Source organism: Mustela erminea, chromosome 13, assembly GCF_009829155.1.
Source record: "Mustela erminea isolate mMusErm1 chromosome 13, mMusErm1.Pri, whole genome shotgun sequence".
Taxonomy (NCBI): domain Eukaryota; kingdom Metazoa; phylum Chordata; class Mammalia; order Carnivora; family Mustelidae; genus Mustela; species Mustela erminea.
In genome coordinates this window covers 92,413,854-92,435,122 of record NC_045626.1, presented here as the reverse complement: position 1 = coordinate 92,435,122, position 21,269 = coordinate 92,413,854, and the positions used below count along the sequence as shown (strand labels likewise).

The 21,269-nt window shown below is 54.4% G+C and overlaps 2 protein-coding genes across 3 annotated transcripts; both read right to left on the bottom strand.

Moving 5' to 3' along the window:
- PGAM5 (PGAM family member 5, mitochondrial serine/threonine protein phosphatase) lies at positions 1–8,202 on the bottom strand. 2 transcript variants are annotated; one of them, XM_032310448.1, is made up of 6 exons: positions 7,937–8,202; positions 4,749–4,927; positions 3,266–3,391; positions 3,069–3,157; positions 2,814–2,947; positions 1–968 (listed from the first exon to the last, which is right to left on the bottom strand). In XM_032310448.1, exons 1-6 carry the CDS (start codon positions 8,125–8,127, stop codon positions 818–820), a joined length of 870 nt encoding a protein of 289 aa, XP_032166339.1. In that variant the 5' UTR covers positions 8,128–8,202; the 3' UTR covers positions 1–817. The 2 variants fall into 2 exon arrangements, with proteins under 2 accessions (XP_032166339.1, XP_032166338.1); XM_032310447.1 differs by having other exon boundaries at positions 2,814–2,944; positions 7,937–8,201.
- A 3,277-nt stretch (positions 8,203–11,479) lies between these two features.
- PXMP2 (peroxisomal membrane protein 2) lies at positions 11,480–21,179 on the bottom strand. The gene is made up of 5 exons (XM_032310892.1): positions 20,893–21,179; positions 19,440–19,556; positions 17,237–17,399; positions 14,383–14,502; positions 11,480–11,827 (listed from the first exon to the last, which is right to left on the bottom strand). Exons 1-5 carry the CDS (start codon positions 21,012–21,014, stop codon positions 11,759–11,761), a joined length of 591 nt encoding a protein of 196 aa, XP_032166783.1. The 5' UTR covers positions 21,015–21,179; the 3' UTR covers positions 11,480–11,758.
- Between the last annotated feature and the right edge of the window lie 90 nt (positions 21,180–21,269).

Sequence of the window (21,269 nt, the reverse complement as noted above, 5' to 3'; positions counted from 1 at the left end):
AAAAATCAGTAAAATAAAACTTTTATTTGCAGTTATCTCCAAAGTTACAGAGGAATGGATCAAATGTCCCAATTAGTTTCACTGACTGCATAAAATGTTCACAACCACTTCATAGAAATTGTAGTTTCTCCTAAGTTAACAGAGTATTTGGGATGGACACATCACATCTAAATGGTTTCATCCGTAAGCATGAAGCAGGAACGGCCAGAGGCGAAGTTGGAGCCGGCGAGTGTTTTACGGGAACAGGACACCCTGCCGTCTGTCCGATCGCCACCCAGCCACCTCCCTCGCCGTGGGGCGCTGGGAGAGGCCCGCCCCTGCCAGAGGTGCAGGAGTCCGGACTGAGAAACGGGTTATCAGAGCAAGAACCCAGATGAGGAGAATCTTTAGCTGACAAATATTTAAAGCGATAAAAGGGTCTCCAGAAAGAAGAATGTAGACAAGTCGTGAACGGAAGCGCTGGCAGCCCCTCCTCCTCGCAGCCTCGAGGGGCTCGCGTGGGTCACGAGCGAAGACGCCCGTGCGGACCAGCGGTGGCTCCCACAGACGCAGGAGTGAAGCCTCGTCCTGGCAGACAAGGCAGAAAACCCCCAGAGAGAGATCAGGCCGATCAGCTCATAACCACTCCCTTTCCACCCTGGGCTGGAAGGACAGACTAAAACACCACATTTTAGGTACTTTTTCACCGTCCTCCTGGAGAAGTGCAGTGAGACCGCCGAGCAGCCTGTGCGGGGAAGACGGGGAAGGAGCCGTGTCCTCGGCAGCACCCACGGGAGCCACGGGGGGGACTGAGGAGAGCAGGGCCTCCAGGCAGCCCTCAGGAGCGGGAGATCTTGTCCGGAGGCATGAACCCCGTGTCCCCAAGGGTCCTGAGCGCCACTCGGCCATCTGGCCGGACCACCAGGTGGGTGATGCTGCCGTTGTTGAGTGACAGGCGGAGCCAGCCTTCTGGAGGGAACTGCAGCGCCCTGGGAAGAGAAAGAACATGCTAGAACATGCTTTGCCACCAAAATGGGCTGGGGAAAGGAGCTGCTGGGCTGACGCCATCCCATCCAAATGAGGGGCGCGGTGACCGCCCAGCCCCTCTTTGGGTCAGGGGATCCACCCAGCTCAAGTGTGTGAGTCAGAAATCCCCAGCTTCTTACAAGGGCATGGGGTTGAACTTCCAGTGTCACCAAAAGGGGGCCAGGGCAGCCGGGCCGTGCGACAGAGCAGACCCGCTCCTGACCCACTCTCCCCTAGGAACGGGGCCCCAGAGCCTTTCCTTGCTCTCCGACGCACATTCTAGGTGCGGTATTTGCCAAAAAGCCCAGTACCATTACGGCTTCCCCGAGTCATCAGACGTCTTTGTGCCCTAAATGTCCACACGGACGAGGGGCATCCCCATGGCTCACGCTGCAGCCTCGGGAACTACCTTCGTGCTGCTTTTTCTCTCCCTCACCACTTCCAGAACGTCCTCACGTACAGTGACAGGGATGCTCTGGCTCCTTCTAGCCCTTTACGGCACACAGGTCACCTCTACTCCAAGTCCCCAAACACTTCTGGTGTTCTTGGCATTGAGGTCCCTTCTAGTGGCTGCTTAGGTCAGCCTGTCCCAGGGTGTGTTCTAACATGGTGTTTCCACACGCAAAATGCCCAGAGCAGCCAACCGGGACAGTGTGCGCCGAGCGCAGGAGCTCTGAGGTCAGCTTCCCGGGAGTGCTTATTTGGAGGGTGTGGCGCCCCGTCCCAGGCCCACGCCTCTTTCCCAGCAGCCACTCCACCTGGCCTGGAGCCCTGTGAGCACCTGAGAAGCCTGGCTCCTGGCATCCCGGGGCCCTGCCTCGGACATCCTGGGCTTCTCACCAGAGGCTGTGCACATGACCCTGGAGGGGAAGTGTGTGCCCCCCCCCCCCGCCCCGACGACAGGCCCAAGGGTCAAGCACAGTGAGCAGGGACCCTGAGTCTGGACTTGGGACAGTGCCACAGGCCAGCCAGCAGGCTGTGTCCTGTCCTGCCACGGACAGACATGTCACACAAGAAGGGGACATCCCTCAGCTGTTGAAATGCCCGACACATGCTTCCTAATGGACCCAGAGGGTGGCTGGGGTCTCAGTCCTTTCAAATTCTGTACTGAGCTTCGGTTAGATACGTAGCACCCAGCGGGCCTGGCTGCCCCAGCACGCAAGCCCACGTCTGCGACTCGGGGCAGGGGTCACTCATGGGGGCTCTGGAAGCTGCATTAGTGCCAGGAAGCGAGGCAGGTCCAGAGGACACAGCAGCCTCCTTCCGGGGCCCAGGAGCCAGAGCAGCGAAGTGACCAGCATGGTGATGGGTCACAGCCCACAGCGCCGAACACAGATCGGCCAGTCCGTGCTCCTGTAGGCGAATGGGCGGAGAGTAATAGTGAGCGCGCACAGAAGACTCTCAGTTAATGACCGAGGACAGGATGAGGCAAACGCAAAGCCATCATTAGCCAAGCACCCTCCGTCACGGCAGGACCCACCGACGGGCTAGATCCAGCTGCTACGAGCTGGAGGGAGAGAGGATCTGCACCGTCTCCCCAGACGCTGGCCAATCCCCGAGGGGGACACGCCACAGTGCGGTGGCCGAGGTCCAGCGCCTAGGGCCTTGACCAAGGGACCACGCGAGCGTCACCCGGACTGTGCCACTGGCTTCGGGCACCCCAGCCCGCGCTGGCACCGGCGGGCTGCGTCTGTGCTCTTCCGAACGGACGTTTCGCCAGAAGGCTGACGGGGGCCTCCTGGGCAGATGAGCGGGCGCACAGGCCGGCGGGAGGGAAGGTGGGGCAGGGAGCCCTCGGTCGCCCTCACCGGCACACGATGTAGCGGATGACGTTGGCGTGGCAGATGAAGATCTCGTAACTGTCCTCCTGCTGCTTAGCGTCCGCCCGGTGGATGTAGTTCCGGAAGGCGGCCTCGATGCGGGCTCCGTCTTCGTAATACTGCTGGGGGCAGCGGAAGGAACCTTAAGTACGGAGGCGGCGCGCAGGCCACGGCTGGAAGGGGATGGGGAAGCGGGCCGAGGGGGCGCGGTGAGGGATGCGCCCCGGGGGAGGGGGCTTTTACCACAGCCTCCGGCTTCCAGTGGGACACGGGAGGGTCCGGCTCGATGGGGGCACCCTCTCTCAGCAGGTCTGTGCTGACCCTGCAGACACCTGTGGGAGAAGCAGGGACTCAGCGCTGCCCCTTCAGGAGAAGCTACCCAGGGCCCTCTGCCGTACTCAGTCCTGCTGCCCAGGGACCCGGGGGTGCCCGGCACTCACCTGGCAGGTGTTTGCTGATGATGTCAGTGGTTTCTATCGCACGGGTCATGGACGAATGGACAATTTTATTAAACTTCAACCCCAGGCTTGCAAGTCGGAGCCCGGTTAGTTCGGCCTGTTCACGACCTTGAAGGGGAAAAACACCAGAGAATTACATGTTGCTGGAGTCCCTCTTTTGTTTACTTCACAAATACTCCAGTCCTTATCAAGTACCATTAGGATTAGGGTACAAGGGGCGCCTGGGTGGCTCAGTGGGTTAAGCCGCTGCCTTCGGTTCGGGTCATGATCTCAGGGTGCTGGGATCGAGTCCCGCATCGGGCTCTCTGCTCGGCAGGGAGTCTGCTTCCTCCTCTCTCTCTGCCTGCCTCTCTGCCTACTTGTGATCTCTGTCAAATCAATCAAGCAATAAAATCTTTAAAAAAAAAAAAAAGGATTGGGGTACAGGGGGGCAGACCCTCCTGGAGCTTGGGCCTTCCTGCAGGGGCAGGCATTCAACAGGTGAAATCAATGACGCAGTTCCGTTCAGCCCCATAGAGAAGAAATGTTAAAACAATGACCAATGCTGAAGACGACTGAAGTCTGGGGAAGGTCCTGTTACTATTTCTGGGTCCCTCGTGCCCCTTTTATGCAATTTTGTCCTAAGACTGGGTTGCAACGCACCACTGACCCACCAGCTGTGCCATTATCAGAGATGCCAACGGCCTCCGCCTCACTAAGTATGGACTCCTGCACACACCAATCCTTTTTCTCAACCACAGATCATACAATCTAGTTGACAACGCGCTCGGCCAATCAGTGCCGGCTGCATGCGGGAGCGCCGTGGACGCGGCTGCGCTGCTCACATGTGCACCGGCACCCAGGGCAGCTGGGGGCGCCCGGCAAGCTGCGCAACAGGCTGCCAAATGCTTCAGACCGTCTGGATTTCTTCAGTACGGACACAGATGGGTCAGATCCTGTCCGACACAGAAATCTTTACAAATTTAAACTCTATCTCAGCCCACCCTACGCTTCCTCTCCGGGGAAGATACGCCTGCCCGCGGGCACAGAGACTGCGGCCGACAGGCACGCCCAGCAGCGCCATGCGGTCGGCAAGACTTGGCGATGAGCAGTACTTCCCCCGGGAGCCGCCGGAGCCGCTGCTGCTCGGTCTCTTTGCCATTAGGAAGCCGACTTTAAGGAGATCGGCAAGTGCTGACCAGAAGGATCTTTGGCAAGTTAGGTCAAGCAAAATGGGGTGCACACGGCGTGCCACCAGCAGGGCGTGAGCAAGGAACGCCTCCGCTGGGCTTCGGATCTGATCGTGAGAGCCACCTTCTATTTTTGAAAGTTGAGGATGTTTCCAGTGCCTGTCTCATGTCAGTTAGGCTGATGACCTATTGTTAATGACAATTCTTGAATCTCGGCCAAGCCCCTGACCCAGGTCCAAAGGGGCCCAGCCACCACCAGGACGGGTGTCAGTTGGGGCTTGAGCCCCAGCACGTACCCAGGGGCGTCAGAGTGCGGTCCTTTTCCAGGGAGGCATCCACGTGGTACTGGGAGTGCCTGATTAGGAAGATGTGTCGTGTGGCCTTGGCTTTGCAGTGGTCCAGCCTGGACGCCAGTTCTTCTTCCCCAGAGTCCAGGTTCCTCTTCCGCAGGTTGACCAGGGACAGTGGTTCTCGCCTAATGTTGAAATGGGAGAGGCGTGTCCTTGTGATCCCTGCTCACAAGTCAGCCTTCAGTATTTCTGACAGGACAGTATTTCCATCTTGGGAAAGCGCAGGGACAAGACCTGCCCTTTGCACTCTGCTCCCTGCCGCTGGCCCCGGAGAGTCCATCCGCTCAGACCACATCTCGTTTACCACCCAGCTGAGTGCCAGGCCTGTTTGGGTGAGCAGACGCTGAATGAGACAGAGAAGCGAAGCCCTCGTGCAGCTTCTGTTCTAGTGAGGAGACTGATTAAAACAGCTAGGAGGTAAGTGATGCGCAGAAAACGAAACCCGGTGACAGGAAGGGGTGGCTGAGGGAGGACCCACGAGGCCAGTACGGCCTCGCTGATGCAGAGTCTGCAACTGTGCTGTCCAATGTCAGCCACTGGCCATGTGGCTACTTAAATTCAAAATAATGAAAATTAAAAATCTGACTCCATTTCCCTGGTCACACGCAGCACATCTGAAATGGTTCAGTAGCACATGGGATAGTGGAGACCACACTGGACAGCAGGAAGAGAACATTCCAGTTATCACGAAAAGTCTAGTAGGCGGCACTCCTGGAAGGCTGAAGAGCTGAGGGGACGGTGGGGGGTGAGGGCGAGGGGCACCAGCAGCCACGACGCTGAGAAACGGCCAAATCTTATGAAGAAGGCATGTCTGGTAGCTCCCAGAACTGAAATTAATAAAAGCTAACGGTCTGTGGGATGGGCAGAGCTAGGGAAAGCGTGTCCTCAAGGGAACAGTGGCAACTCAGGGTCCTGCTGGCAAGCCTGGGGTGTCCTAACACAGACTGAGATGCCACACTGGAGCCCAGGGCACTACGGGCACAGACACAGGGAGCCCAGACTGGATGAGGTTCTCCACGAAAAGGCTCTGGAACTTTCCAGCATGGACGGCCTCCCCCTTTGTAAACCTAGCCTTGGCGAGCAAATACAGTGTGTTGGCTTCAACCAATAAAGCTAGAGTCCAGTGCTACTTCAATTACGTCCTTTAATCTCAGAATGAATGTTTCCTTTAAAAAAAAAACAAAAAACAGGGCGCCTGGGTGGCTCATTCGGTTGGGTAGCTGCCTTCGGCTCAGGTCATGATCCAAGAGTACCAGGATCGAGTCCCGAAGCGGGTTCCTAGCTCCACAGGGAGTCTGCTTCTCCTCTCTCAAATAAATAAATAGAATATTAAAACAAAAACAAAAACACCAAAAACCGAGGAAATTTAGAAGACTGTACTGACGTTTGAAAAAGAGAGTATGACATCCTGGTCAAATCTTGAGAAAAACAGACAAATCCTAACTGAGGGGCATACTATAAAATTCCTGAGTGCCACTCCTCAACCTGTCAAGGTCATCAAAACAAGGAAAGTCTGAGAAACTGTCACACCCAAGAGAAGCCTGAGGACACATGACTAACTGTCATGCGGGAGCGTGGAAGACAACAAACAATAGCTGAAAATGGAAGAAATCTCAAAAAAGTGTGACTATCAGTCAATAATGACATACAGAGATCAGTTCGCCGACTGTGAAGAATACACTGTACCGGCATCATGAGGCGTTAGTAGAGTAAATCGGGGCAGAGTGTAAGAACTCATCTTTCCAGTTTTCCCGTAAATCTAAAACTATCATAAGATTTTTTTTAGAAGATTTTATTTATTTATTTGACAGAGATCACAAGCAGGCAGAGAGGCAGGCAGAGAGAGAGGAGGAAGCAGGCTCCCCGCTGAGCAGAGAGCCCGATGCGGGGCTCGATCCCAGGACCCTGAGATCATGACCTGAGCCGAAGGCAGAGGCTTTAATCCACTGAGCCATCCAGGCGCCCCAGGATTTTTTTTTTTTTAAGATTTTAAACAAAGAATACCAGGGGTCCCTGGGTGGCTCAGATGGTTACACGTCTGCCTTCTGTTCAGGTCCTGATCCCAGGGTCCTGGGATTGAGCCCCACATGGGGCTCCCTGCTCAGCGGGGAATCTGGTTCTCCCTCTCCCTCTACTGCTTCCCCTGCTTGTGCTCTCTTGCTCTGTCAAATAACTAATTAAAATCTTAAAAACAAAAACAAAGAATACCTACAAGCTCCCGATACAACTAGGCTGCGGTGAATACTAGTTCTGCGCCCCTCACTCCGACCCAGCAAACCAGCGCACAAGGGCCGCTGCCAGACTCCAGAGCAGCGCTGTCCAATAGAAACACACCAGCGACCTATGGACTTCAAAATTCCTAAGAAGCATATTTAAAAACTAGAAAGGCACAGGTGAAATTTCAAAAACTCACTTTATTTAACCCAACGTAACAATACTATCACTGCAACACATAAACAATATTAAAAAATCCGCACTGTTTTGTTTCTTACATTTAATTCCATTAGCATCAAACAACACGGAAGCAGCTTCCTGATCCCAGGTGCCCCTTCCCAGGCGCTCCATAAGCACCTGTGGCTTGCGGCCACGCGCTGAGCGAGACCCGCAGGTTCCCGTTCCTACCGCTGTCTAGCCGTGTCCTCGCACACCTTCCCTGCAAAGCGGTCCCTTTAAGGGCCGGGCCCTCACCTCCGGCGCACACCCCCGCACACCCCCGCACACCCCCGTCTCTCCGGTCCGGCGGGGCCGGGATCGGCGCGCCTTCCTCCAACCCCAGCGCTCCCGAAAGCGAGAGCAGGCTGACCGCCTACACGCAGGTCCGACCCTCGGTCCCCGCCTGACAGCGACCACCTCGCCCCGCCCCGCGCGCCAGGCACCGTCCCAGGCACCGGCGTCCTCCTTCCCGCGGACGACCCTCTGGGACAGGCGAGGCGGCCGCGGTTCCGAAGGGGGGTCGAGGGCGCCCCGATCACCGCCAGCCTCGCGGCCACACCCGCAAGAGAAATCCGCCCGGAGCCCGCCCCGCCCGCCCCCGCGCAGAACCGACCACATCGGACCGAACGGAACGGCAGGGGCGCGGGAGGGTCCCCGCCACCGACGATCGGCGCGCCCGACGCCCCCCGCGGCCCCCGCACCTGTCCCAGTTGGGGTCCCAGACGCCCGGCCCGGGGCGCGCGGACCCCGCCCACGCCGGCGCCTCGACCACGCGCGGCTCCGCGTCCCCGCCCGCGCGGGGCTTCCCCACCGCCACCGCCGAGAAGAGCACGGCGGCCGAGCCTCCGGCCAGGCCGCAGGCCGCCAGCTGCAGCGCCTGTCGGAACGCCATGCCCGCCTGTTCCGCGCCGGCCCTGCGCAGGCGCTCACGAGTGGACGGCGCGCCGCGAGGGACACGATTCCTCAGGTACCGCTTCCGGCCTGCGGAAGGCGCGGGGCCGGAAGTCCCGCCCCCGGAGCCCGGGGGACTGGGGACGCCCGTGCCGGTCGCAGAGAGTTTTCGGGAGCGAAGTGGGGGAGGCTTTGCGGGCGTCGGCTCCGAGGCCCTTTCCCGGGTCCTGTGCTGAGGGCCCCGGCGCACGTCAGGCCTGCCTTCGAGCAGCGAGCGTTGCCGCGGCGCCCCCCGTTTGCCCGGCGCTGCCCGCGTGGACCCACCTGCCGGGGCACAGCGGGAGCCTCGGAGCCGGCGGGGGGCGGGGCCGCGGGGCGCGCGCGCGCGTGTGTGAGAGCGACGGGACCTCAGTGTCTGTGAGAGAGACCTGCCGGGGACCTGTGTGCGTGTGTGTGAGAGAGCGACGGGGTGTGGGCCGTGTGCGTGTGTGTCACGGGGCGTGTGCGGGAGAGAGCCGCGGTCACGGCGCGCGTGTGAGAGAGCGACGGGACCTCAGTGTCTGTGAGAGAGACCTGCCGGGGACCTGTGTGCGTGTGTGTGAGAGAGCGACGGGGTGTGGGCCGCGTGCGTGTGTGTCACGGGGCGTGTGCGGGAGAGAGCCGCGGTCACGGCGCGCGCGTGTGAGAGAGCGAGCCGCGGGGAGTGCGTGTGACCACGCCCTGGGGCGGGAGTGCGCGTGCTTGGTGCGAGCCTGCCGCGGGGTGCGTGAGGTCCTGGGGGGTCGGGGCCGCCGTGCGGCGCGGGAGCCGGCGGGAGGGAGACGGCGCGGGCTGGAACGGACGGTGCTAGGTGACGGCACTGAGAAGCCGCCGCGCGGCCCTTTACCTGAGGTAAAACATCCGGCAAAACTTACGGTCTTAACTGCTTCGCTTTGCTTTAAAATTATTTAGTGAATTAACTTGTTTATTATTTATTTTCAAAGATTTTATTTATTTATGTACTTATTTGACAGACAGATCACAAGTAGGCAGAGCGGCGGGCAGAGAGAGAGAGGCAGGCTCCCCGCTGAGCAGACGGCCCGACGCGGGGCTCCATCGGAGAACCCTGGGATCCTGACCTGACCTGGAAGCAGACACCCCGGGCGCCCCGTCCTAACCAGCTTTAAGCACACAGTTCTGTGGCAGTAAGTACGTTCACACTGTTGTGTAACCACCACCACCACCATCTCTAGAACCTTCTCACCTTCCCACAGTGACTCTGTCCCTGTTAAACACGGACCCCTCAGGGCCTGCCCCAGCCTCTGGCATGGCCTCTGGCATCCACCATTCCCTTTTCTGTCTGTATGAATCTGACCATTCTGGGGACCTCATGTCAGCAGAATCACACAGTATTTGTCCTTTGGGGACTGGCTTATTTCACTTAGAGTGTCCTCAAAGTTCATCACGTAGTGTATGTCAGAATTTCATTTTTAAGGCGGAGTAATATTCCGTTTTATGGATACAACACATTTCGTTGATCGGTTCATCCGTCAGTGGACACTTGGGTTGCTTCCACCTTTGGCTGCTGGGAATAATGCTATGAACATAAGTGCGCAAATACCTCCTCAAGTCCCTTTCAGTTTTGGGGGGTATACACCCAGAAATGGAACTGCTGGGTCACCTCTGTAGGTTTTTCAGCTAGGAGTTGACATGATGTGACTTATTTTTTTTTTTTTTTTTTTTTTTAAGATTTTATTTATTTATTTGACAGACAGAGATCACAAGTAGATGGAGAGGCAGGCAGAGAGAGAGAGAGAGGGAAGCAGGCTCCCTGACGAGCAGAGAGCCCGATGCGGGACTCGATCCCAGGACCCTGAGATCATGACCTGAGCCGAAGGCAGCGGCTTAACCCACTGAGCCACCCAGGCGCCCCATGTGACTTATATTTTTAAAAATCTCTGGATTTTGGAGAACGAATCTGTTATACGGAAGTACTCTGATCTCTGTTTAAACATGGTGTCTTGAACCCATACATTTTTGCCGGCTTCCTCCAGAAGGTTGCTTACTAAAATGATAGTAAAAAGATTTTTTTTTTCAAGTAGGCTCCACACCTAGCATGGAGCCCAACACAGGGGCTTGAACTCACGACCCTAAGATGAAGACCTGAGGTGAAATCAAGAGTTAGACACTTAACCCACTGAGCCACACAGGTGCCCCATAAAAAGATTTTAAAAGAAAGGAAAAAAAAGGTAAGTCCATAAGGAGAAACAAAAAGATGAGTTGACAAATTTAGAAAGCTGGAAATCAGGTCATTTTAGATCTGAGAACATGGAATATCAGTTGCCAGCGTTGTAGGAAACCAAGAAGTAAGCTTAGTTAGTCCAGTGAGTTTGAAAAATCTGGGAGTTACACGCAGTAGCCCCACCTCTGAGGAAGGGTGTGGGGTTGAACAAAGAAGGACCCATTGAAAAACCTGTAAGAGGCTGTCCTCTAGACCCCTCCATCACCTGTGTCTTCAGGTGAATACCTCACCTCCGTCATGGAAGATGACTTGCATTCCAGAGGATTTAAACCAGAAGGACTCTGGACTTGGACACCGGACGGCTGAGACTGTGGTGCAGTAGTAGAGCTGAGATTACTCAGACGTGATGAAGTTCACGTGCTAACGGGACCGCTAACCCTTTCCTTCAGTTTAGCTGCAAGAACGCTGGCCACTAGACTTACACAGCCCTCCACTCTAACCACGACCCTTCCCCTGGGCAAGAAATTAAAGAATTCCTCTCTGGGGAATTCTAAGAGAAAAAGGCCTCAGTACTGAAAATGGGTGATCTCGGACAAAACCGGGTCCCTGCTCGGTCAGTCCACGGTGAGAGTACTGCCTGGTCACTCTGACTCTTAAAGGACGATGTATAATCAGCAGACTTTTGGGGAAATCCTGATTGGGAAAAAGAAAGCAAAACAAATGGAAAAAAACAAAACAAAACAAAAAACAACCATGAACCCTGAGGAAACAGAAACAGCATATGGGACATAAAAGAAATTTTAAAATAGAATATTAAGATCCAAGGCTATTGTGTCCATGAGAGAAGGACAGGATACGGAGTGTGAGAAAAGGTGAGGAGGAGGGTTAACGGAAGAGCAATAAGCAGAGAAAAGTCAGGGGAAAGGGTGGTATATGCTCCTCACAGCCTCCGAACGTCAGGGTGACGTCCTGCTCTAGAAGGGCCCCTTTCCAATGTCTCCATGTAGGCAAGCAATAGTATTAGAGGTTTTACCACAATTTTTTTTAAAGTGAAAAAGTCAGGGCAGCCCTCTGGCTCCCCATTTCTACCAAAGTGACACAATTGTTCTGAAAAGTTAAAATCACCACGGAAAAAGGTGCATTTTAGTTTATTGTCATCCTAATTCGATTCAAGGTGACAAGGGAAGTCAGCACTACTGTATTTTATGACTAAGGCAGCATCACCTGAAGATAGTTTCTGCCTTTTTAAAGCACAAGATTCTTACATGAAAAGATTTCTGCTTCTCCGTCTTCTGTCACTGATCGGGAGTCAGATCAAGTCCGGACTGGTTGTCTCTTCTGCTCCCTCGCGCTAGGCAGGTGGGTCCCTAGACGCACGTGGGCAGTGTGTCTGTGCTCGCTGGGGTCAGCTTCACTTCCCCAGAGAGGCCAGGTACATGTACCAGAACAGAGACACCAGGTTGGCAAAAAGCACTCGGAACTGCCAAGAGAACACAGGCCACAGTGAGGCCCTGACTGTATTTACCTCTATTTACTCTGTCCACCCCAGGACAAAGCTCATTTGTTGGTCCGTCCGTCCACCCACTGCCGCATCCACTAAGCCTTCACTTCACACAAAGCACGGTGCTAGAGGGGTGAGCAGGACAGTTGGTGCCTGGGGACATTATAGGCTGGCAGAGAAAGCAGACGGGACTGCCCCCTGTCCGCTGAGCACCAGCTCCTGGCTCAGCTGCTCACCCCAGGACTGGACATGTGGTGGCTTCCCTCAGCCCGTCGGTGACGCCCCGCCAGCCCAGGCCGTGACCCTGCTTCCATGTTCTGGCAGACATACTCCCGCCTGAATTACTTTAGTCAGTGAGCCTCCCTGATGTACAAGCTCCATGAAAGCTCCATGTTCTACCTTGTTAGTCACGGTATCCCCAGAGTTTAGAGCAGCAGGGCATACAGTAGGTGCTCGGTAAATGCTTAATAAACTCCCCTGGCCCTTAAGCACTCACCTGCAACCACCTAACCTGGAAACTAATCACAGCCTCCCAGCTTTCTGTCCCAGGGCTGCCCAGAAGGGCCCCATTTGCCAGGCTCTCCCACTCTCCCATCCAGAGATCCCTTCATGTCCTCAGCCATTCTGCCTTTCCATGTCTTTGCTTCCTTGTCTGTATACCTTAGAGTCCATGGCCCATAGCCTTTGTTGCCTTCCCCTGTGGCTCCTTAGTTGTACTCCCCGGAAAACCCACACCTCCCCGCTTTGCTGCGGCCCTGTGCCCGCGCACATGAGGATCTCCGGTCAGCTCCCTCTGTCATTCTCTACAAGTCTACCCTGTCTTTACTCCCCTCAAACCCTTCCTACCTCCTCTCCCCTCCGTCTGGCCCCGCCCTGCCCTCTGCCCCTCGCGGAGGAAAGCAGGTGTAGACGGGAGTCCCCAGTGAATAGGCCCCTCTCTCCTGTCTTCGTAAGGAAGGGCTTCCGTCTAAAGCACCTCTCTGCTTCTGCCCGAATCCCACGACCCCCCTTTAGGGTAGCGTCTGGCCTAGCTTCGAAGTCCTCGCCCATCACTTCTCCCCACCTCTTCACCGACGTCTTAGAGAATTTTGCAGACTTAGGGTTTCTGCTTCATCCACTTCTCGAATCACAGCCGTCTGGCTTTAGCCCTCAGGGAGCCACTGGAACTACTCTTGGGAAGGTCACTGATAAGATCACTGTTAAAACCAGTGAAACTGATTCTCATAGCGAGCGTGCCTGCGTGTGTGTGTGCGCGTGCGTGCGTGTGTGTGTGTGTGTGTGTGTGTCCGTCCTTCCATCCGTCCGTCCGTCCCCGACCACCCAGCCTGCACCTCCCTCCCTCTTCCCACCCTTCCGGTGGAGCTGCTGCTCAAGGGAATTCTGCCCAGGTCTCTCCTCTAGAGTAGGGGTGAAAACGAGTAGGTTACTTAAATGGTGGGCAAAAAAAGCTTAAGGTTGCAGTCATTGGAAAGGCCTGTTTGAGAGGCTTGCTCTTGCTTGGAGCCTGGGTACTTAGAGTTCCTGAAGGTTCCCCACCTTTCCCCAACTGCTAACAATGGCTCCTAGGCCTGGACTGCTTGCTAAAACAACATGGCTCACGGCGAGCACTTGCTCTCCTTGGGAGTCTGGAATTCTGATAAGCGCCAGGCAGAGGGTGCCTACGTGACCAGCCCTCCCCCAAACCCCTAGGTGCTGTGTCTTTTCAGGGCTTCCCAGGGGAAATGTGGCGTCCACATTGCCGCATTTTGGTGGTACCAAAGCTCTTTTGGCAAGAGCCTGCTGTGTGTGACCCTCATGGGAGGGCGGGAGCACACAAAGCCAGCATGGATTCCTAAGATCCAGTTGTATATTGTTTTGAAGCTGTAAAAAACCTAGGCCAGGAGTGTAGAGATGTGCTGAGTCCTTCTAGCATATCTCCAGCCCTGGGTCTCGTCCTGGGGCTGGACGCACAAGAGCTGTCTTTGCTGTGTAAAGGCAGTGCCCGAGGGCGGGATCCTTCAGCCTTGCCTTGGTGAGCTGTTCCTGCAGCTTAGAGCCCCTCCAGGCTCCCACATTGCTTAGTGCAGGAAGTGGGCAGGGGGGCATGGGGCAGTTTCAGCAGGCCACCTCAGAGTGCACCCCCCCAGCTGCCCAGAAGTGCTGAATCCCATCTGCGTGGCATCCCAAAGACTGCCCCACGGCAGGTCCCACTCTCTGCCTGCTGCTCGAGCATGTCTGCCGTCACCGCACGAGGCTGCCCTTGCCTCCCCTGCACATCCTGCTTGGCACCTGTGTGCACCTGCGACTGTGACCTGCAAGGCCAGGCCCTGGCAATACTGAACGCTTGGAAAACTCACGGTGTTCCCGGACTGGGGGGCTTTGCAGAAACATTTCTGGGTGCAATGGATGAGGTGTGGACACCTGCTTCATGTGCCCAAATCCAGAACTGCTACTGCTTCTGGGCAGAGAGAAAGCCCCTGGCCATTCCAAGCTAAAACAAAGCTGGTGGAAGGTGAGGCCCCCTCTGGTTCTGCATGCTGCCAGCTGGCCCTCACCTGCAAAGGGACGTAGTTGATGTTGACAAACTGCGCGGGGGTCCAGACTTGCCAGTTCATGCGCAGCGCTGGCCAGAAGCGTCTCCTTATCTGGACAGCGACCGCAGCTGCGTCTTTCCCCTGGAAAGGAGGGGAATGTGGATGGTGAGCAACTGCCACAGCGCTCAGAACTGAAGCTGGGGTGCCAAGGTCTGGAGGGCCCCAACCCTAACGCGATGGGTTTTAAAACTGGATTATGTTCCATTGCTATGCAGACAGCACACCTGTGGGCCTGCTTAGCGCTGCAGCTCTAAGGAGCCAACTCCGGCTGGGGAGTCAGCACCAGTGAGGCAGCCCACCTGCGTACCCTGCGTCCGCGGCCCTCGTGGGCCTTCCTCACCTGTACCAGTGACTGAACGCCGGGATTCGTGCTCTTGCCCGAGGGCACCAGAACTGCCATTCATGCCTGGGCTTTCAGTTCTTCCCAAAATGGATGCATTTTCAAGCAAAACTTGAAGCTTTTTGAAAAAATGAACCCCAATAAATTGATTCTAAATGTCATCTGAGAAGATAAATGCCCAAGAATAGCCATCTCAGAGAAGAATAGCAAGGAGAGGCCTAAAACACTGAAGATTTGAAAAAAAAAATACTATGAGATGATGGTAATTAGAAGCTAAAAAGGGAAAGACATACAATGGAAACTAATAGAATCTGGCAAAAGACCAGAGTGCAGAGGACGGCCTGCACGTTCGGGGATGAGAGCGCGATGAAGGGGAGGTGTCAGAGCACAGGGGACTGTTCCATAAACGGTGACAAGACAATTCGCTATTTAAGTGAAAAGAAACAAGACAAAAGTAGATCTTCCACACATAAACAAAAAAATAAGAATACTAGAGAAAGGTATAGAGTATTTCTATTATCTTTGTGTTTGTCAAAAGGTACATAAGGAAATCATAAAAGAAGAAAGTAAAGGAGAACATTCCCAGTATCTTCCTTGAAGGAAGCCCACAAAGGAAAAAAAAATGACAGATTTGGATACATAAACTTTTTAAACTCCTATATGGAGAAACACTTTATAAATATACTTTATCTATATATAAATATAAATAAACTTTATCTAACTTCAAATGTTTAACTTTGTCTTCAGTAAAATACAAAAACCTAAAAAATGGGAAAAACTTCTGCAGTCTGTATTTGACAAGCGATTAATTTCTTTAATATATACAAATATACAATCAGTGAGAAAAAAAGCAAACACTGATAGAAATTAAGCAGTTCATAGAAGAAATACTCTAAACATATAAAAAGATGTTCAACCTCATTAATAAATATGTATACATTATTTTTTATGTAGCAAATTGCAAGCTATTTAAAAGAAAAATACATTCATGGTCATCAAGAATGTGGGGAAACAAAGCCGCGAGGGTTGGGCACTTGGGGTCACAAAGCCTGGGTCTGACTGGACTCACGGGCTGGCAAATTATGGGATCTTAAGCCGTGGGCCTGAGCTTCTGCAAAATGGCCTCTACTTGCAGCTCAAATGGCACAAAGTACTCACTGCAGAGCTTGCAAGGAGCAGTCAGCGAACGTCAGCGGTTTGTATCTCCTGGAGCTTTGCAGGAGAACAAGCAAGGACAGCCTCTTTGGACAATGCTAGGATTGAACCAAACAGGAATCCTTACACGAAAGGGACAGGCATGTGGGGGAACGCCGTGCGGTCAACACGTGGGATCTATGATCAGAGAAAAGCTGGACGTTGGGACAGCGTAGGGAATAGAGCCCATGATACTGTCATTCGAGTCGTGTGGTGACTCGTGTGGTGACACAGTGGGCAGAGAAGCTGAGTCACCGCACCCTAGAGCTGAAACTAACATACCATTGTGCATCGACTATATTCAAATTTAAAAAAAAAATGGAGATGCAGAAGCATCTGTAGTCTGTGTGGTACGATGTGGTCCCACATGTCATTTATGTGCTGTGTACTTCACATACTTTGGTCCCATTTGACCTATGCATTCAGGGTTTTGGTCTTTTAATGAACATATATTCCTTTTATATTTGGAAGAATAAACACCTCTTTTTACTCTCAGGGACTCACTACTAAGCAGTTAAGCGGAAGCATCTTCCCTGCTTCCCCCAGCAACACTTTAGACCACAAGGGGTGTTTGCCTCAGGAACAAGAACTCAAGATGCTGCTTTACAATAAAACCTGCAGGAGAAGGTAAGGGGGGCGGGGCAGGGGGAGCTAGTGAACCAGGAAGGGACTGGGCTGGGCAGAACCACAGACCTGCCTGGTGACTCCGTGTGAGCACACCGCTCATGTGGTGGGCTGTGATGTTTTAAATCTATGCTGACATTTAACCTCCTCAGAGCACTTCCGATGTTGAGGCACTGAGTTTGCACAGGGTTCTGTAATACCGTCCGGGGTCTGGAACTTGTTTCATGAATTCCATAGACCCCCTTCTCAGAATCCCGTCTGTATGAAACAGAATGTATGGGATTACCAAGGCACCAACTACACGGAAATACACCTTTCAGAATACTCAGGAAGAGAACCTTAGGATAGAGGAGTAGATGTGCTTCCGTATCGACACATTCAGGGACAAGACCTGAAGGCAGGTAGGAGTGACGACACATAAAAGCTATTCCGTCTGGAACAAATGATGCGTGATATTGAGATATTTGTGACTTCTTACTGGGGACCAGCAGACGCTGCCAGTGCAGCCGGCATTTGTGTCTGACGTTCATAAAGGGAAGTGAGGGATTTCACTGGAGTCACTGGAGTGTACTGACAAGGTCACGGACCCTCCGATTTCCACCCCCGGACGCCAGGCAAAGGACCGCTGTGCCAAACAAAGCTACGGCAGAGACCAACCTCCAGGAAGCTCATGATGAGGAAGAACAACAAGAGGAAGGCCGGTGCAAAGAGGAGCCGGTCCAGGAGGAGCCTCTTGACCCCAGCCAAGGGGACCTCGGAAGGGATCCAGTGCTCCATGAAGAGGTAGAAGAAGTGACTCAGGGGCCCTGTGAAGAAGAACCTGAGGCCCCATGGTGGGGGTGAGCAGGACTGCCATTCTCTGGCTGTGCCCTTCTTGGGTCCAGCTTCACCCCCAAATCCCAGGTCCTAAACCCCGCCTCCCTGGAGTCGCCCATCACTGACCACACAGGTCTGGTCTGTGCGGTCCTTCTAAAAAACAGGGGATTTGACTCTGTTTCAAGCATTCCTTTTTTTTTTTTTTTTGTCTTTGATAGACCTGCCTTGGATCTCCCGTCAGTTTCCATGTGGCCACCTCCTTTCCAACACTGTCAGCTGGGAGACTTGGTCCATGATTGTTCGGGACAAGAACCCACCACCATCCCAGCCACTCTCCAGTCCAGGTCCTGTTTCATTGTCTTCAGAGTCTGTGTCACTACGTGTCATGATCTCTCTTGTTACATCAAATGGTGCCCTCTTGGGGCGCCTGGGTGGCTCAGTGGGTTAAAGCCTCTGCCTTTGGCATAGGTCATGATCCCAGGGTCCTGGGATAGGGCCCCACATCGGGCTCCCTGCTGAGCAGGGAGCCTGCTTCCTCCCTTCTCTCTCTCTGCCTGCCTTTCTGACTGCTTGTGATCTGTCAAATAAATAAATAAAATCTTTAAAAAAAAATGGTGCCCTCTCTGCCAGACAGAGATAAATGTTACAGGACAGGACCGTGCCTGTCTAATCACTGCACGTGGCCTGGCTCAGACAGGGTGCTCAGGGATAGTAAGAGGATGCATCCTTGGTGTCAGAGCTTCTCCTCCAACCCGCCTGGGCCGTCAGTAAGAGGGAGTCCTGGTGTTGTACGCGGGCTGGTTAGTACTGCTGCTTTGCATTCCCAAAGGGAGGGTACCTGGGACAGAACTGAACCCAGGCACTGCGGCTACTGGTACAACAGACCTGTAGCTCTGTAGGAATCAGCACTAAAAAGATGGGCAGGGACCTACGGGTCTGCCCAATTCTGACACTGGAAGTCCTTACACAAGTGGTTCTCAGTCATTGCTTCCCATCCTGCCATAGGTTACGTAGTGCAGAGCAGGGCTCCTTAGGAGAGGGAACAGACTCTTAATTTATTCTTTGTTCGGGGCTCTCTCCACTCGGGGTGGCGCTTGAACTCAGGACCCCGAGACCAAGAGACTGAGCTAGCCAGGGGCCTTAAGAGGGAACTGAAGTCTGGCAGATGGAAACTGTGAATGAGTAATGCCGCCCAGGGAGTTTGGACGCATTCCTTCCCTCCAGGGCGACTGGCTTTAACTGCATTATGGAAACGTTGTGATGACTGCAACCAATATGCTTATAAGCACAAAGTGATATTTGTGAAGTTTAAATTGACAAAATGACTCTTGATGCAAAAGACTTCAAAATAATCCATCTATATCAACACTACCATTGGCCAGAGAACTCGAGGAAGACTTGACTGGTAAAACTCCTGAATCTCTGTGCTCTTTGCAATTCCAAGTGGTTCAGAAACTGGACACTTTTCAGGATGCCTAAGTATTTATTTCCTGCATGCTTAAGACTACGAAAATAATGGAAGTAGCTGGCCATACTTGCATCTGTTTTCCTCTTTCCTGTCTCTGTGTCGAAAGCTAACTGAGTTTCAGGTGAGTTATCTGCCCTCAGATTCTCAGCCCAATGAAAACTGCCGCACACCCCCACCCCCCGAGCAATTCAGAACGAACACCCTAACACAAGTTCACATTATCCAGCGTTCTGATTTTTTCCCATGCTATTTCAATGCATTTTAAAAATTATATCTCCATGGGGCATCTGGGTGGCTCAGTGGGTTAAAGGCTCTGCCTTCAGCTCAGGTCATGATCCCAGAGTCCTGGGATCGAGCCCCACATCAGGCTCTCTGCTCGGCAGGAAGCCTGCTTCCTCCTCTCTCTCTGCCTGCCTCCCTGTCTACTTGTGATCTCTGTCTGTCAAATAAATGAATAAAATCTTTAAAAAAAAATTATGTCTCCAAATTAGATCATTTCAGAAACTTGGTCTTGGTACCCTTGCTTTGTTCCAATTAGTCTGCTACTGGGTAGACCAGCCCCGTGGTGGAACTCACCCATAAACGGCATATCTGAGAGGCCCACTGACATCTAGCTTTTGAGAGCAGTTTTCTTTTTCCCGCTTCTTCTCAATCATCTGGGCCAGGAAGTTCCCAAGTGCTGACAAAATGCCACTGTGGACAGAAATGTAATCAGAGAACAGGAGCAAGCAGCAGGAGGGTGGCCGTTCCTGCATGTAATCAGCACGGCTGAGCTGACAGCAGCGTGGGACCGGGGGGTGGGGGGGAATGGCTCCCTTCTAAAGCAGCCCCACTGTACAAGCCCTACATCAAAGAGTGGAGACGTAGAACTTCACTCTCTCTCTCACACACACATACACACACACACACACTCTGCACCCATGCCAGTGTCCTGGGTGTGATGCTGCACAGCAGTGTTACAAAATGTTACCAGTGGGGGAGACTGGGCAAAGTGTACAAGGGATCTCCCTGTATTATTCCTTACCAGGGCATGTAAACCTACAACCACCGCAACACAAATTTCAGTAGAAAGGTGGAGTTGAGCCCAGTTACTCCAATACCTTCTGATAAGCTCTGTGTGCTAAGAAATCCAAAACTCTTTGTATGTCTTTAAGGACCTTCATATGATCCTTGGCTACCTCCTCCTCATCTGGTCCCTTCCTCACTGTTCATTTTTTGCAGCAACAGAGACTTTCCACTGCTCCATTGTTAGCTTGTTCTTTCCTCAGGACCTTCGCACTGGGTACCTCCGGCCAGAGAGCTTTCCCTTCCCCTTCCTGCACGGCCCATTCCCTTCCTTCGGACCTCTGTACTTCCTGTCTATTTCTCACTAGAATAGAAAGCCCGGAGGGTAGAGGCCTTGCCTACCCACTTACTTGCTCGACACCCCGAAAGCATGCTGTCCATGTTTATGAAAGACTGCATTTAATAAGAGGGGACGAACTTATAAAATTAACTAATTAAAGCTAACGAAGGAGAGCGATGTCTCCCATAAAGTTTAAAATCCCAAATCAGAGGGTGCAACGAACCAGCAGACCCGGATGGGGGCGGCTATGGTCACCTTTCGCCCAAATGCAAAGCTGCAAGACAAGGAATGCGAACACCTGCCACCCCGCCCGGGCCGCCGGTGCCGCTGCAGGCGCGGACCTGACGCCTCTGACCTTGGAACGAGCGCAGGTGCCAAGGGCGCGGGCGGGCCGGACGTGGACCTGCGGCCCGCTCCCACGCACCTTTAGGAGAGGACCTCCAGGGCAGGGCCTGACCCCCTCGTTCGGTGCGTTCCTTTGGTCGGGCTCCCTGGCAATGACCTGTCAGAACCAAACGCACAAACCCGCCTACGCGGAGCTCTCCGGCCAGTGCGGGGCTTTGGGGGGCACGCGGGGTCTCGCCTTTCGCAGGCAGCGCGTCTCCGGGGCTGCGTCCCCGAGGCCGGCCGAGCTCCCGGCCGCCCCCCGCCCGAGGACCCCCTCCGCGGCCGCTCCGCGCAGACCTGGTGGCTGCCTTGGTGAGCACCGGGTAGAGGCGCAGGAGGCGCAGGTACTGGGCGAGCGCCCGCTGCGGCAGCGCCCCGAGCCCCTCCCGGGCCCGCAGCTTGGACGCAGCCGGCGCCATCGTCTCCCCGGCTCCGCGGCCGCCCTGGCCCCCGCCCGGGCCTCGGGTCCGCCCGGGCGCGGGGACGGCCTCCCATTTCCCGCCCCGCCGCGGCCCGCATCGCGGCCCGGGGCAGACCCCGCCGTGCGCCGCGCGCGCGTCCGCACACTTTTCCCCGAGTCCCTATCCGGCCACCTCCCCCCGGGCGCCCGCGGCGATAGGCGCTCGGCGGGGCGGGGCGGGGCGGGGCGGGGCGGGGCGCGGCGAGCCTCCGGA